At 40.3% G+C, this 16482-nt stretch overlaps 1 protein-coding gene across 1 annotated transcript in view; it reads right to left on the bottom strand.

Moving 5' to 3' along the window:
- LOC148644903 (cytoplasmic phosphatidylinositol transfer protein 1-like) overlaps positions 1-6312 on the bottom strand; it is a 35600-nt gene extending 29288 nt beyond the window's left edge. Inside the window, exons 1-2 of the mRNA XM_088612167.1 lie at positions 5821-6312; positions 3218-3402 (exon numbers count right to left, since the gene is read on the bottom strand). Of these exons, the coding sequence (XP_088468293.1) occupies positions 3218-3265 (48 nt within the window). The 5' untranslated portion in view covers positions 3266-3402; positions 5821-6312. The remainder of the gene's footprint in view (positions 1-3217; positions 3403-5820) is intronic.
- Between the last annotated feature and the right edge of the window lie 10170 nt (positions 6313-16482).

The following is a 16482-nucleotide window of genomic DNA, read 5'->3' as shown; positions in this document are numbered from 1 at the left end:
CACCTACGCGCAAACTTGTATTCTGTGAAGTGCCTCTTGCTGCTGAATAAGTATGATTTGCTGTTGACAGGAATACAAATGCGAGTTGCCTACTTTTGTGCCTCTTTTACAGAGAATTATACAATCCTGACTTTAGAAGTAGCTTCACATGGCTCGCTCTGCTCTGAAACCATTTCGTTCAGAGAAAGTGTTGTGCCCAACGATGCCTTGCTAAGCATAGCAAACAACAATGAGAAACACAAGACCCTCTTCCTTTTAATCAAAAGATTTTAAATGTCTACATCTGCGTTTTAGACATAAAGCCAACTGTGACTTAGACAAAGTTTAAAATCTCATAGCACACATGACTCATTTATTCCAAGATCACTAATGTTAGTTGCAAATGCACATACAGTACTGCATAATGCTATACTACTGAAATATTTCAGCTTTAAAAACTTGTTAGACTAAAAAGTTGGCTTTTGAAAGCAAATTATGAAATAAAATCTAACTCAAATAAAATAAAAACATAACTGCATAACATATCTCTGGTGAACCTTCACCCTCCTCTCAGTTTTATTGTCATAATATCCTTAGACATGTTTTTAATTTCACAGAGAGGAAAAAATTTGCACATCTGACGTCAAACACCCACCAGCCATGCGGACAACAGACAACTTTCAGACTGAGCTCAAATTCCTGGGAATTTCAGCCTCCGTCTCAAGAATCCGGTAGAGCTTGTCAGCTGTGGATTATTTCTATTGCTTTTCATGGTTTTCTTCTTAAATGAGAATAATAACCCATGTAATAAATCGATTTTATTTGCACTATTCACTCTTGGAACATCTCAAAGTGATTTATATAGAGAAAAGAAAAATGAAATAAGAGCAACACTAGAGTATTACATTATGCTGTTTAATAAGAATCTTGGAATCACATTAGAAAAACCTACTGAAAACACCTTAGAAGCACCGAACTTCAACTCCTACACCGTCTATGGTCACTCAAATGGCAAACAGGAGAACTGATGCCAAGAGCTTTATTAAAAACAGACACTGCTGACCTCTACTTAAGTAAAATCCCATTCTTTCCATAGTAAACCGGTCCATTCAATATAGTGTGAAAAACAGTTTAGTACTAATAAGGCCAAAATAGATTTTGATCATGTACTGTATATAGAGATGTAAAATGACTCTAATAGTACTGTACAAACTACAATAAAAATGCCATAGTTGATCTTTCTGTGCTAAAACAATTTCTCACCAGTCTTAACAACTGTTTTTATTTCCATCTGATAAATTCCTCATTAACTTGTAAAACAGGACAGATCAATCCTTGGACTAAATAACACCCCCACCCACATGAGTTCACTAAGTAATGATCCCTCATTCATTGTTTCACTGGCAGAAAAGCAATCTCAGTTTATCAGACCTTACAGGCTTCTTTTTCAGTTAAAAGAGCGGTAAAAATCTTTACAGAGTACATTAAACACAATGTCATTAAAAAAAACTTTTTCACTTTCCAGGAGAGACTTTTTACAGGCAGAAGACAGAAAGCATTCTTTTTCTAACCACTTTATCCAGTACAGGGTCACAGGGAACACCAGAGCCTAACCTGGCAAGAAATGGGCACAGGGCAGAGTACACCCTGGAAAACATACAAACCTCTACACAGGACGCCAATTTGAGAACAAGAAATGTAGCGTAATAACCAACACTGTTTACCTAAACTAGAGATCCCTAAATATGAATAGGGTTCATATTGTAACATAAATGTAAAATAATTTTCATGTATGTTTATTTATAATCGCCAGAACCAGAAATCTCTTGCTGTTCATAGGTTAGCTACACCACAAGACCAGTTCATAAAGTGAAATAAACATTACTGGACCAAGTAGGAATAGCAGCAGCAGCACTAGTAGTAATAATATCCATCATCATGGTCATAATAAAAGTATCAACCAAAAGCCCAAAACACGTCCAACAGCATGAAGCAGAGAGAGGGGAAAAAAACGTCTGCACCCCACCACACCATGCACGGAGCCCACTGTCTCCATTGCCAAGACGCAGAGAAATGGGAGCTTCCCACAGCCTGCTTGGGAGGCTCTGTATTTAACACCATGCCCCCGGGTGTTCTGACAGGACAGGCAGTCTCACTCCAGAGCAGCAATATCTGACATAGCGCGAACACGGGACTGCCAGGAGGAAAGGCTCCAGAGGAAGTGACTCAGCGAGGAATCATCCTGCGTTCAAACCGCAAAGTGCCTGCCTGCCTGCCTTCCAAGCTGGCTAACAGCCTGCAAGGGTCCTTCCCTTTGCTACAGAAGAAGGAGGAAGGAATGGACAGCAGCAAGCAGCAGGGGCTACCATTTCCATGTCAGTACCTGCCCTGGGCTCTTATTTTCACATCTCGAAGTGGGACGGGCACTGCAAGTGACCACAAATAATATCCAGCAATCCTGGACACTGGCCTGCTCTCCCACCTTAACCGATACTCCAAGCTACAATGCTGTAGCAAGGGAAGCTGCTTTTAACTTGAAAAAAACAAAAAACAAAAGCCAACTTTTTATCACAGGGTAATGATCCTGGGCTCATGCAGAATGTATGGACGTTTGAAAGAATATCCATCACAAATGCGCGTGTAACATGAAAGGCAAGACCAGTTCTGGATTTCTGAAAACAACGTAGTGAGTTTTTTTAAACCTTTCTCTTGAGGTTTTTATACCTTTTTCTTGAGAGTTCTAGAAATACTTGCCATGACAGTTCTTTAATACACAGAAACACAGAAGAATACAATGAAAGCAACTGTTAATCCTGAAGCTTCGGACGTGTAATGGAGCAATCCCAATGTTCCTTAAGGGCCGCTTGTGTGCCACAACACCAACTGATGCCATACACAGAATTTTGCATACACTTTCCTTTGTAAATATCTGGTCCGTAGGGCTTCATTCCCGCTTTTAGCAATTATGCGCAGATCAAACAGATTTACTGCTTTGGCTAATACAGTTGTCAGTGTGCACCCAAATATGTTTTACTGTGCATCAGGCCTTTGCGATTAGTGCCCTGATGTGAGAGCAGCATAAAGAGATTTACATTAGCTACACCAGAGCACTATTCAAAATGTCAGCTACAACTAAAGCCAGTACTCCTGCGTGCTCGCTCACATATATATTTTAACTAGTGATGGTAATGTCACAGCAGCATACAGAAGAGCAAATCGATCACATTAGATGCCTTACCTCCTCCATCGTAAGTGGCATGCAGATCCGGTATTCTTTCACCAGCATGGCTTTTGAGACAATGTGGCAGCTAGCAGATGAATCGAAGGCACTGAATTGCCTGAGCAGACCACTACTGCAGACTCAAGACCCTGGACTTGAGAGACGCCAGATCAACACGCTGCTGGATGGACTTCCTGAACACTCTGAAAGAGAACACAAGCCTCAGAGTCAAAACCTGCACGGGGCAGCACACGGCTCTTGGGAGGACAGACCTGCTGCTGTTCAGACTCTTCCAGCATCAGGAATCACTGAGAGGTGTGGACAGGACGTTTAACAGTAAATTAATTGCAAAGACACAAGCCAAACTGATCCATCATTTCATGAGAATACTGCAAGGTTCACAGAAAGGGCTCTGCAACACACTGAAGCAGTTCTGGTTACATAACCGATAACAGAGCTTCAAAAGACATGATGGTGTCCTGAATTTTTCTTTTAAAAAAAATTTAGCTTTTAAAGCTAAAAAATTTGGCTTTAAGCGTTAATTTCCGTCTTTTCGAAAAGCACCTCATTACTCTAAGCACATAAACACACAGGCTTTGAAGAGAAGGTCAATAAATTATTTTCTGAACTAGATGGCCAGCAGCCTTTTGGGCTAATCTCTCCGGCTGGGTGTACTATGAAAGTGTGTTTCTCTTGAAATCTTCATAGTTTCACCTTAGTACCCTTATCTCTTCCAGGTGACATTAAGCAAACCAGGTCATTAGGTTTTAAGAAAGGATTGTATGACAGACATTTTCCAACCTCACTTCAGGTTACACACATCATTGTGAAATTTGCATAATGAATGTGCAAACAAATCTTTCATGACTAACTAGTTCATCACAGCTGTTAGTGGGCTTCCAAAAGAGGTTTTGCTTTGCTCTTTCAACAGCTGCAGTGTAAACAGATCTTTATCATTATTAATGTTTTGTATTCCCACTAGACAAACGTGAGGGGTTCTGGATTAACAGGGTACAGACTGAAACAAAGCCAACCCAGAGAAACGCCAGCCAGTTGTGAGAAGTTTGTTGACCTTCTCTCACAAACGAGGAAGTGTATTAAGACCAATTGCTGTTTTACTAGACCCATGTGTATGTTCCATCTACTCAAGGTGTGGTGTTTGCTGTAAAACCACAGGCTTAACACATTTTAGAACATCTAAATAGAAATAAAAGCATGAAACTAAACACTTCCAGGTCAGTAATGTTTGATACTCAGATTAACTTGATCCATTTTTTTTGCATCAATATTACAATATGGGCAATACAGATCGGCTTAAGTAAAGGTACACAATGTGAATTTCAAGCCACACAGTCTTCCAATCTTATGACAAGCACAACTGCATTTAATAAGCTAGCTTCAAGACCAGCTATAGGCCACCAGAAGTCCTGGTCTGCTGACATCCGTGCCAGAAGAAAAAACGGTTCATTAAGAACAGGTACAGGGAACCTCCATCGGACACGAGTCTGTGGCCAATACAGGCTGCAGTCCCCCCCAAGCAACTGTGATGATGTGCTGAAGAAAATTGCACAATCTACACAGTAGACACAATAGACAAAACCACACACATACTGTCTGTGGTTCCAAACCAGACCGATGTCACTGCCTAACGTATTCATCCGTTTGCTTATCTGTGGTCTCTATACACCGCACACATCACACTTACAGTGCGTTGACTATATCTTTCTGCTGTTCCTCGCTAAGTGGAGGCGTTCCAGGCTTAGATGTTGCAGCTACCATCACAGCTAGTCACCAGCATCAAACTCTTGCACAAACAGAAGCCAACGTGCTATATTTCCTCAGCTCCGCAGCTGTTGTACAAGTTGTGTGTTTAGCAAACATTAAGAGCTGGAAAATCGATGCAAAGATAAATCCTGTCGCGCCAAAGAAAAAGTCCATTAGGAATATAATATGAAGTGAAGTCGCAGAAAGCAAACATTAACGTCCAATTGACGGTTTTTTTTTTGGAGGGGGGGGGTTAACATCAGGGATGAAAATAATTTCCGTAACAATTTTACAGGTAGAATTGGGAAGAGAAACAAAAAAAAACTAGATGAGATCAGATGAATTAACAAATATCGCAGAGATATAAAATAAATATTCATTATAAAATTAAACAAGTAGGCTAAATATCTCAGAACAGATGTTCCTGGTCTGCTGATACAGCACGTACTGTGCTTAGTAACAAAGCTGAGTAACAGGGACCGGAAGGCTTTCAATGTAACTTATTTCTCACACAAGACACAATTTAGTATTTTAAAGGGGCATTTTTTTGCAAGGACCTATTTAGAAAATCAGACTTTCTAAAACAAAAACGATAAACGCGACTCTTTTCAACTTCATTGAAAACAAATGTGAAATTACAGGCAAATTAGATATTATTACACAAGTTATCACTCCATTATAAACCAACAGAACTACGTTCGGATAGAAAAGAAAGATATTGTTTTTCCTTTCTAGTTTTAAAGAATAGCACTAGTCCCCAGCCTATTCGGAGAAAAAGGAAAACAATTTAACGAAAGGACACATTACCGGGCATACAGATTAATTTAACAAGCGACATTCACACTTTGGAAACTTACCAAAAGGCGGCGTGCAGCTCCCATCTCACGAGTCCATCACTCACTAATGTTTCCAAAAAAAAAACGCAAACAAACGACTCGATACAAAAATAACACAAAATAATACCTTAACCCTAAACAAACTTCAGCTAATGGTTATCTGCAGAAAACTCGTGCTCTGCTCCTTCACTTCAGCCAGCGTTGAGAGGTCGTCTCCATAGCGAGCCCCAGAGATCCCACCTCAATCTCTAAAGCCCTGCTGGTTATTCTCCGTTTCTCCCGTAGCCTTAAAACTTAATACTTTATATCAGAACACCATTTCTTCCGAAAATAAAAGAGCATTTTTGACACGCTCCTGGTTTACTGCGCGTGGCTGGGAGAAACAGGAAGATGAAAACCTTACAACTGCTCAAGTCATGTGTAGTTACTGTGACTAGAGACGAATATTCTTTATCAAACCCCCCTCCTCCCTGTATCTCCGTCTTTATGTTAGTCCCAACCCTTCAGGTTTAAATTTTCTCCACACTGACCTCTAGAGGCAAATAAAAATCATTGTTTTAACTCTTCATCGGCAAGAAAGGTGACACGCGGTGATGATGATGATGATGATGATGATGATCAGTTTGCAGAGGCAGGTAGGTCTGCTTGGCGACATCGTCAATCATTGTACGGGTCTTCCTTGTATATTTTTTTTACAATAACATTTGTCTCCGATCAGACATGAAAAACAAGCTCGACTGTACATAGATTCAGCAGATGAGATATATACTCGCACCGAAGAATTAATTGTCGAGCAGCTGCGTTTATTCTTCAAAATGACAACCTATTTTCCATGGATCCTTTAATAAATAGCTCAATTAAAACTGTTAGCTGAACTGCATGAAGCACTGTAAAGAGCTATCACGATGGGTGCATTACAACTCCTATGCCCTGGGTTTTATTATAGCTTGGGACACCTTCTGAGGGGAGTCTGCATGTTCTCATTAGGTTTGCATGAACTTCTCTTCTTTTTCCCCCTTTCAAAGACATGCAGACTGGATTGACTGGTGCCCCCGGATTGTCCCTGTATATTTGTGAGTGTCCTGCAATGTACTGGTATCCCATCCAAAGTGGGGTCCTGTCTTGCACCTCATGCTTCTGCAATAGACTTGATTGCTGTCCCCCTGACTAGGAATGTTCAACTTTCTGGTAATGAATGGATGGATATTCTATGTTTAGATCATTAACAATTTGTACTGTACAGGCTGTCTTGTTTAGCATCATTTATATGCAGATCCCATTGGCACTGATCAGAAGGTAAATGATGTACTAGTGTACCATTTGACTGCACATAAAGCACAAAAAAAGGATAAATGTCCAAATATGACATTGGAATAGAAGTGTTTTTTCTTCTTCCATTTTTAGGTAAGAAACAACATGGTGTTCAGCTTGAAAGGGGAGATGCACATTACAGGTAGTAATGTGCATTAAGGCCTTTTCTCTGGGAGTAAGACATCCTAATACCACAGATCCAGCTGTGACACCATCGCAGGCACTGTGTTAATTGTGGCAGAAACTGGTTTTCTGGCAACCAATAATGACTGAGGAGTGTGACTTGAAGAGCTTCATCTGGTTCCCTTCATGCTTTTGCTACAAGTAATCTGTTACGATGAAAAACATTTGGGTGGGTGGCCATTCCAGTTTCAACAAATATAATAATACAATAATATTGGTGGGAGCTTTCTGGACAACAGGGAATTGAGGCTCCAACTTATGCATGTGATCCTCTTCTTTCAGGCAAGATGCTCACATGGCATTTGAGAGTTAAATTATAAGTGTGCATTCCAGGTGCATCGATATAGTGTGGTCCTTGCAGAATTATGTGCAATGATAATTTTAGCCCACATTTAGTACAGAACAAAGTCACAATACCCCTAAGATAGATGAATACCGTGATCCGCCAGAGGACAGCAATACTCAGGGTTGTTTAAGAAACTGAAGGTCATTGACTACACAGTCGCAGTGGAGAATATTCATCAAGGCCCCCCAGTGCAGTTCAGAAATGGAAATTCAGCAGTGAGGAACAATGGATTCAGATGACCTTCCTCCTAACGCGTTGTGTCCACAATGCAGCTCTCGTCTTTTTGTGCACTTGACCTTTTGCTGATCATGTGGTTCTGGACAGCCTCAGGAACATCCTGATTCGGCCTCTAAAAAAAGTACTAATGACATCATCTCCCACAGCACCACCTACCCTGCTGTGCATCTCCATCCAAGTGGAGCTACTGTACCAAATCCATAGGCCAACTGAAGAGGAGGTTGATGCAGAGTCTGATACATACACCCGCTGCTCAGCAGGGACCAGAAACCAGAAACCAACCAAAACAGAAGAAGGATTCGTCTTTTCAGATTATTTAGAGACTTTAAAACATTTCTTTAAGATACATACAAAAATCCATGCATAAAAAAGTCTAGCCAGTACAAGGACGGTAATAGAGTTTGTCTGTGGCTTAAAGACTTTTCCAGAAAAGCCTGTGCTTCTTACTGCTCTGATGCTAAGTTTATGAATTATCCAGATTTTGCACTCTGAATCTAGAAAGGGCAGCTATAACAGTAAAAATTACATTTTAGTATAAAACTTTCAAAATTAAATAGAGTTTATTAATCACCACGCGTGCAAAATCAGTCTGTGAAAAAAGGGGAGATTGAAATAAACTAACTTCAAAACTATCTTTAAAGTTATGGGGAATACGCAAATATAATCTCTTTGGATGTCTAATTTGAAGCGGAAGCTAACACTTACCCAAACTGGGACTGAGAAGATACTCACTCCAGGTTAGGCTTTATAGAAGGTTTGGGGTTACCAACAGCATGTCTGTTTGACTTTCTAGGAGGTTGAGACTGTGTTTCAAATTTCTAAATAAGCAATTACATCTGGTTTTGTCTTTAAGATAATGACTTGTTGAGGCATCATCTGGGAAATAGTTTTCAACAGTTTCAGCTCAGAGTTGCCTTTGAGTTCACATTGATATAAGTACAGAAAAAATATATTTTAATCCTCCCAGGAGAGAAAGACTTCACTGTGACCTTTCACTCCAGACCACTGCATAAAGCAGTCTGCTTTGTGAGACTACCGGAGGAAAGAGCTTTCTTGTTATTCTTCTTTAAGAAAGGCTGAGTGAAATATTACTGAATCGTTTTAAATTAATGCAGCAAGTAAATCAATAAAGTGACACTTCCAGCCTCCTGAGAGAAAACACTGGCACAGCAATCAATACCACTGCAGTAAAGGGAAAAACTGAAAAAAAATTACAACATTTGGGGAAATAATAAGAAAAATTCAAAACCGGGGCACCGCGAGGTCCTGGCACTGCTTCAAGACTCAGCAGTGCCAATGTGCAATAAGCACTCCTACCTTATCTGTTGGTCATGAGAGCGAGGGGACCCTGATTGGGCATTGGCACTCAGAATCAGGAGCTGAGTTTCCTGCAGGCTGCAGTCCCTCCATTCACCAGCACATGAGGGATAAACAGCAGCTCACACCCTGGCCAGCTTCTATCTATCAGCAAGCACTTGCACAGATACTCCACAACATGCAAGCAGCTCTTAAAGATGACAATAGAACATACGATTCACAATATATACCTTGAAATACAAATTAACCAGGATCAACATGCAAATTTCAAACCTGCTTTTATCAAACATAACACACCATAGTTTGCATCAGTCGGGGATTACAAATCTCTGCAAAAGTTTAGTCTGGATGAGGAGCACTCAGACTTTGTCTATCAATGGAGAATGTCTAAAATCGCTCTCCCCCCTCTTCTTTGTCCTTGTGAAAGATGTATTTTTCTGACTTTCATGTTTGATTTTGTAGCTGCTGTTGTGTTTCTCTCAATAACCGTTTACAAAGAGGGATGCACCTCTTCTGATTATTTTGTCGGGCTGGGCAGCAAGACACTGACTGGGAAGAACGATTGCATCTAGAGATGTAAAAATAAAAGAGCGACTTGGGAAGAAAGTGAAAACAGACAGACATGTACCGCCAGGACCAGTGTGGGTGGGAGTTTTTTTAGACGTTTTAGTTACAAGCAGTCTGGAATATGACTTCATCCTTCCTGCAAAGCAAGATTTTAATTCGCATTGTGGAATTAACATGGGGTTTAAAACTACCTTTGGCCCATTTGGCTAAGCAGCGCCTACTGTTTTTGTGACAGGCAAAAAGATTAGCAGTTTGGTGTTAATGTGATCATGGCATCCGGCTCGGTCGCTGCTGGGTTCTGAGGTGTTTATTAAAACACAGCCCTGGCGTCAACTCTAAGCCTGAGGGTTTCAGAATTGGTACTCGGTCTGTTCGTTTTTTTTTCTCTTGTTTACCTTAACTTAAGAAACCAATTGCTTGCCCATTTCTGTCCTCCTGGCATTTACTTCAATGTGTACTTTTAGTAATGTTACAGACAGGTGCACAAATGTAGTTTGCATCGTCTGTTTTATACTGATCTTGTGGGTTTGTCGGTGGAAAATGCTTTTAAGTCCTAAGGTCACAGCTTGAGAACTCTGGAAAATGTAACCAAGGGAGTGAAGTTCTGCTTTAAGGCAGCTTTCAGATAACTCTAAAGGGTCTGTTAACACACACAACATCCACCGAAGAACCCTCAGGTCACTTGTTGGCACGTGTTTGAAGTTCAAAAGCAGTGGAAATGGAGCTGAAAAAATAACAATTCCTCTTAAAAACATCAGTTACCAACTTGCTATTAATATTGTGTCTTTTAAAAATGGAGATGAAATGAATTGTAGTTTTTCCTTTTTTTCACCGTTGTCACGAAACAATCATTTCAAAATGGGGAACCTTCTTCTCTCTTATTAATGATCGGATTTTTTTTTCCCAAAGAGAACTCTAGAGACTGGAGCCGGGAATATTAATGAGCGCCAGGCCTTTTCCAGGCAGAACTGGTGCACTTCTCCTGTACTGACGTCAGTGTGCAGCTACTGAACACCCATTTGGGGAGTCAGGGATCAGAGCTTGAGAGGGGAGGGGGACAAAGTTCTTATATTCATACAAAGGATTCAGACCTTCTGTATGTATATTTATATAAGTATAGGTTTATATATACTTGAATTTATATTTTCTTTTCAAGCACAAGTATTTTATTTTGTAAATTTATTGCATCAAAAAATATCCTTGTTATAAAACGTTTCTGATTATTTTTCTAATAACTTAAGAGCAACAGACTCAGGTTAGAGTCAGAGGACTATGAAATGCAATGCAGGTGTCCTGGTGAATCTGCCTCTGGCTGTTGATAAATAAAACATCTTTCGCTCAGATTGGAGGGCTTTAATGAATAGGTGAGTCTGATAAAGTCGCCCTCACAGCTCATCCTAATTAACACACTGACACCCCTGCCCTCATGCACAGCACCAAACTCACACCAGTGGAGACGACATCTAGCATGGCTTGGACTTTGAGGTAAAGCTAATAAGATGCCATTCATTGTCCTTTAATTTGTGCACTACATTTTCAATCACTTTTCTTTTGGATTACCATTGATTGATATGTCCTTGCATTTTTCATCCCAAAGGATCCCAAATTGCTTCGCTGCACAGGAGGTAAAGAAGTCCCATTTGAATTGAGGGGGAGTACCCCAGAGTGCTACTATAGCCAGGGCAATGGGATTAAAGTTCCTACACTTTATAACCAAGTAATAGTTACCCCTACACCCTCACTTTTATTAACAGTGCCATAGGATCTTTAAATCTTTAAATGACCAGGGCCTCATTCTCATCCAAAGAATGGTTCTCCTACAGTTTCCCCAGGTGCTGATTTGGAAATTCTGGACTAGAAAGAATAATGCTACATACTGGTCCACAAGAATCACTTACAGCAGCAGGCTGGATTTCCTTAGAAGTCTCACCATCCCAGTATGGACTGGGCCCAGCCTTGCTGAGCTTCCGTGCTCTGGCTACAAGGTGGCAATTCTACTGCCTACAAAATAATCTTGAACTACTAAACACAATCTCTAAAGTACAACAAATGTGATTTTTATCATTGTCAGCTACATTCTGTGGTTGGCTCCTTCAATTAGCTGCTTCTTTATCCACAACACAGCCCTCTTGCTCTCTGTGAGCTTCTCTGCTCCTTCAGTCTCCCAGATAAGGTCCTCGTGGAGAACATACGCTTCACACTACGACAGCGACAACACTCACACAAACTGGTGCTCGTGCCCTGTTCACGTCTACAGGACAACAGGGAGAAGAACAGAGGAGACACACGAAGAAGTAAGATAACTCTCCCCCTTAATTTCAGTTCCATGTTGAGCCCTCTCCTTCTCAGTCTCGGAGCATCCACAATAATATAAATCAAGCAAGTTACTCCTCTCACTCCAAAAGGCCCTTTTACTCCTTGGTATTGGACATAGTTTGAAAAATTGTCTCCCTGCTGGCGTGACATATATTTTAATCAAATTGCGTTAGCCAGTAACACCTTTTTTAATATGTTACTCTCCCCCTCCCCCGTCTCTTCCATCTCTGACAAAGTGTTGTCAGCTCCACAGCTCTGTTGCTCTCCGCCTTAATTATTGAACACTAAATTAAGATTGCACCCCAGCTAGCTAAAATATTCGGAAAAAATGACGCAGCCCAACTGGCTATGAATTTCCTGTCAGATTTTTTTTTTTTCCTTTCCAGGATGCAGATCCCTGATAATAATGTAATCTAAAAATAAACAAATCATAAAACCTCATTAATAAGCGATTTAGTACCGAAGGGAATTGAGGTGAAATCATGTTACCATATACTGTATGTCAACTACCGAAACACCCCCCCATACAAGCACAACTCAAGCATACTCCCTCTCAGCAGTCACTGAATTTAGGAAGTGTTAATTGGTGCTACAAGCCTAGGTGTAAAAATAGTAACACTGTATCATAAGGCCTTGAAATGGAAAGGAGTTTTGTTGCTTTTGACTTTTTGGTTGAATCGTAATTTTGCAGAAATGGTGTGGCTATGTTTCAAGCATGCCCTATAAATAAGAGTAACTGGAGAAATAAAGTAATTTCCTGCCTCTTCCACCCTTGTGAATCTTTTGTTCTGAAAATGTTTAACATTATTTAGAGATTTATTTTAAGGGTTTTTAGACAGACTTTGTCAGCAGAAGTAGACATTATTAGTCTACATTATGTTCTGGGGTTTTTTTGAATGGTTGTCCGTTTGTGATCAAAACGTCTTGATTTCTTGTTCCACTGAAACTCCTTGGCAATAATAGAATTTAGGGACGTGCATTAAGGTTACAAATGAATGGCATTTGATACAAGTGAGTTGGCTCATCTAGCCCCTTTGGTAGTTAGTTGTTAATTAATCCAAGGATCTCATTCAGCCTCTTCTTGAAATAAACCAGGGTATCCAGCTTCATAGCTTTTGGTTCAAACCACCAAATGGAGACGGGCGTGCCGACAAGCGGACCCTGCTGATGCAGGATAAGCGCTAGGATGAGAGAGAGATCCAGCTTCATAGCTGGATAGCTTGTTCCATACTCCTACTGTCCTTTTGGTAAAGAACTGCATCCCCTTTTCAGTTTTAAATGAGCTTCCACATATTTCCTATTCGTGTCTTATGATTCATGTTTCACTGTCCATTTGGAAGCAATCCAATGCTTTTGAATAAATGTATCATGTGGAATAAAAAAACGCTGTCATTCCAGATAGTAAACTAATTCTGTGTGAAGCATGCTGGGAAAACAGGGTAGCTTTTTCAATGCATTTAAAAGGAGCTGTGCCTGCTCTCTTGATTTACCTAATCTGTGTTCATAACATTGCTCCACTTTGTATTCTTCCACAACAGTAAGATCCCTTTGAAAAATGCCAAGAATGGAATACTAGGCTGCTACATTGCCTCAGTATGTCTTCCTTTGATCTGAATTCATGGTTCTGGAAGCAAAGAGTAGGTGGTGTAGTGAAGCAAAATGTTACACGAAGCATCAAGGGTCTGGTTCTTACTTCTGACTGGAGATCAATTTGTTGCATATAGAAAGAGACAATAGAAGAGATTTGTCTAATGAAAATGCTTCCCACATGATATTATAAAAACAATCATTTACCATTACATTTTACACTGCTCAGGTACCTTCAAACTAAATGTGCTTTTCATTATTCGACTGAGGGGCAGGAGGACGTCCAAAAAACAGATAGAACCACAGCTTTGAAATGTGTATTATAAATATTAACTCTGTATGTAGATTTGAGAAAATGTATATTGTACTAATGGATTTGTACCTCTGCTGCTGCAGAAAATTAGAGAGGGGGCGCATTGTGATAATAGTGGATACAATAAATCTTGATTGCATGCAACAAAAGAGATTATACAATTTGATTTAAGCAATGCGCAGGTAGGTAGCTGACATAATTAAAAAATCTTTGATAGACAGTTGTCTTGATTTGTCAGCGGTGGATAAGAGCACTGTGACCTAGCGTGCTGTCACCTGGGCAGAGCTGGAGGAAGCCTGGTGTTTTGAACCAGACTGATGAATATAAATAGGCAGCTGGCCTGCAGCCATGACCAGGGGTCCGCCATCTTTAACCCCTTCAAGTGCAGGCTACCTCCACTACAGCCCCTTGGAAAATAACTAAACCTCTTTATACATTGAGCAGCAAAAGTGGAATGTTTAAAGTCTTCATTAAGAAATGCGGTGAGGTTTTTTTTCGTGTGTGTAAATCTTACTCTTTCCAAACAGGCAACCATAGGGTCACAGAAATGTATAACTTCAGAGTATCTGGGACTGATTTGTTTGTCTTGCAGAGTTGTGTCTTTAAAAAAATTGCACCCAGTGAGCTCTGATTCACCTCCAGCGACAGCATTAACATATTTAAAGAAAATCTTGGGGTAGGCATACAATATATAAAGATATGGACATTGGACACTTTAAGCCATAAAACCACATACTGTAAAGTTTACATATGTTTTTGTAATACAAAACAACACAGCAAATTTGTTAAATGTCAGAGGTAAGTACCCATAGGCAGTTTGGTTTTTTTAAAGCCTTTCACAATTTTGCCAAACCTAGGAGCTGCTTTCTCAAGAAAGCCGGAAGGTAATGGTTTTCAAGAACATTGCCCCTGATGTTCGGCACTTTCAATTCAAGGATGTTTATCCAGGACTTGCGCAGTTGGAACATCCAGAGAAGCAAGCAGGCATGGCAACTGCAAGAAACCCACCTTTGGCCTTTGCAAACATTGGACAGCACACTGAACACAAAGGCTGTTACCTCAGTGTTTGAATTTCACCAATTGTGCAACATCCTTCTTCCTAATAAAAAAAAATGATGCTGATTGGAGTCTCGCAATGATTTAAAGTAATTTAAATTCCACTGTTTAGGAAGCATAGGAGAAGTTTTGTTTCCACATTGGCTATGGGGTATCTTCAGAACCCAAGAGCTGGTCCAGTATTTCACAGGCTTCCCAGCCTCCCTTGCTGCACACAGCCCTGCCCTGCCATCTGTGTTTTTGCTATTTCTAAATGTTTCTCCAGTTAGGTTTGTGTAACCTCTCCAGCTACCCATTCATCACCTGCCCACCCCACCCCCCTACCCGACAATGTCAATGTCCCTCCTTAAAGGGGAATACCTAGTGACGCGGACACTCAGACTCCATTAATCATGCTGTCCAGTGTCTCTGTGACTTCCCTCCGAGAGGCAGGAGAGGGAGTCCTTTACAAGTGGCAGAGACCAAGGGCGTTCCACGCTCTCAGAATGACACTCTCACTGCGAAGGACTGTGTCAGCAGCTCAGCAGAGTTCCAGCCGTGATCTGTTTAAGGGGAGCCTCTGCAGTTTGCTATATTAGATCCAAACAAACCCCTCACTTCAAAATCCTCTTACAGTACGTTTACTGGCTGGTTGTCCAATTCAACTTGGTACAAGGCGTTTTATTTACTTCATCTAGTGGGTAAAAAAAACCCCAACACAATATAGACAACAAATTTATAGTTTGCTTTTCTCCAATAATCGTATATTATGGCTCTTTCAGAAGTACCTTAAGTGTAGCGGTTGTTGAGAATGTGAAAAGCTCTTCTGGTCCTATATCAGCAGTTAAGTGAGAGTCAGCCCCTAAGGTCATCTCAATACAGAACAGCATTTTCTTCCTTATAATTGATTTTTGTTTTAACTTGTATGAAAAGAAAGCCAGGATAGATGTGCAACAACTGAGATAAGCAATGCACCTTCTGTACTGACAAGCATAAAGAACATCAGTTGTACTCTCTGTACATTTAATATAGTATTGAAAATAAATTTAGTATCATTAAACCACAGCAGTTTTCGCCATCTAGAAAAAAAATGTATTTAGTACACTAATGTACTGTATGCTCATGCAGTCATTTCATTCCATCCCTACTCCAGAAGAGATTGCATTCCAGCTGTAAATTACCAGCTAATTATAACCAAGCTCTGCCATTAAAGTAGAAGGTTTTTGTTTGCTTATTTTTTTCTGAATCTTCAAGTTTAAAAATTGGATTGAAGAATGGCATGACTAACCAGGAGAACCAGGTCTTTATAGCGTAGATACACTGTAAAGTTGCACATTTTTTTCCCAGAGCAAAAGCTTCTCTCCCTGTCTGTATGTCTCATGGAGAGCAAGATGGGGTATGCAAAAAGACAAATTCCAAATACAAGAAATTGTATATGGCCAATAAAATGATCTTACCTTATCTTATCGTA

This window comes from Lepisosteus platostomus, chromosome 19, assembly GCF_059453375.1.
Source record: "Lepisosteus platostomus isolate fLepPlt1 chromosome 19, fLepPlt1.hap1, whole genome shotgun sequence".
NCBI lineage: Eukaryota > Metazoa > Chordata > Actinopteri > Semionotiformes > Lepisosteidae > Lepisosteus > Lepisosteus platostomus.
The sequence above is the reverse complement of the archived record's forward strand: the minus strand, read 5'-3'. Positions and strand labels throughout refer to the sequence as shown.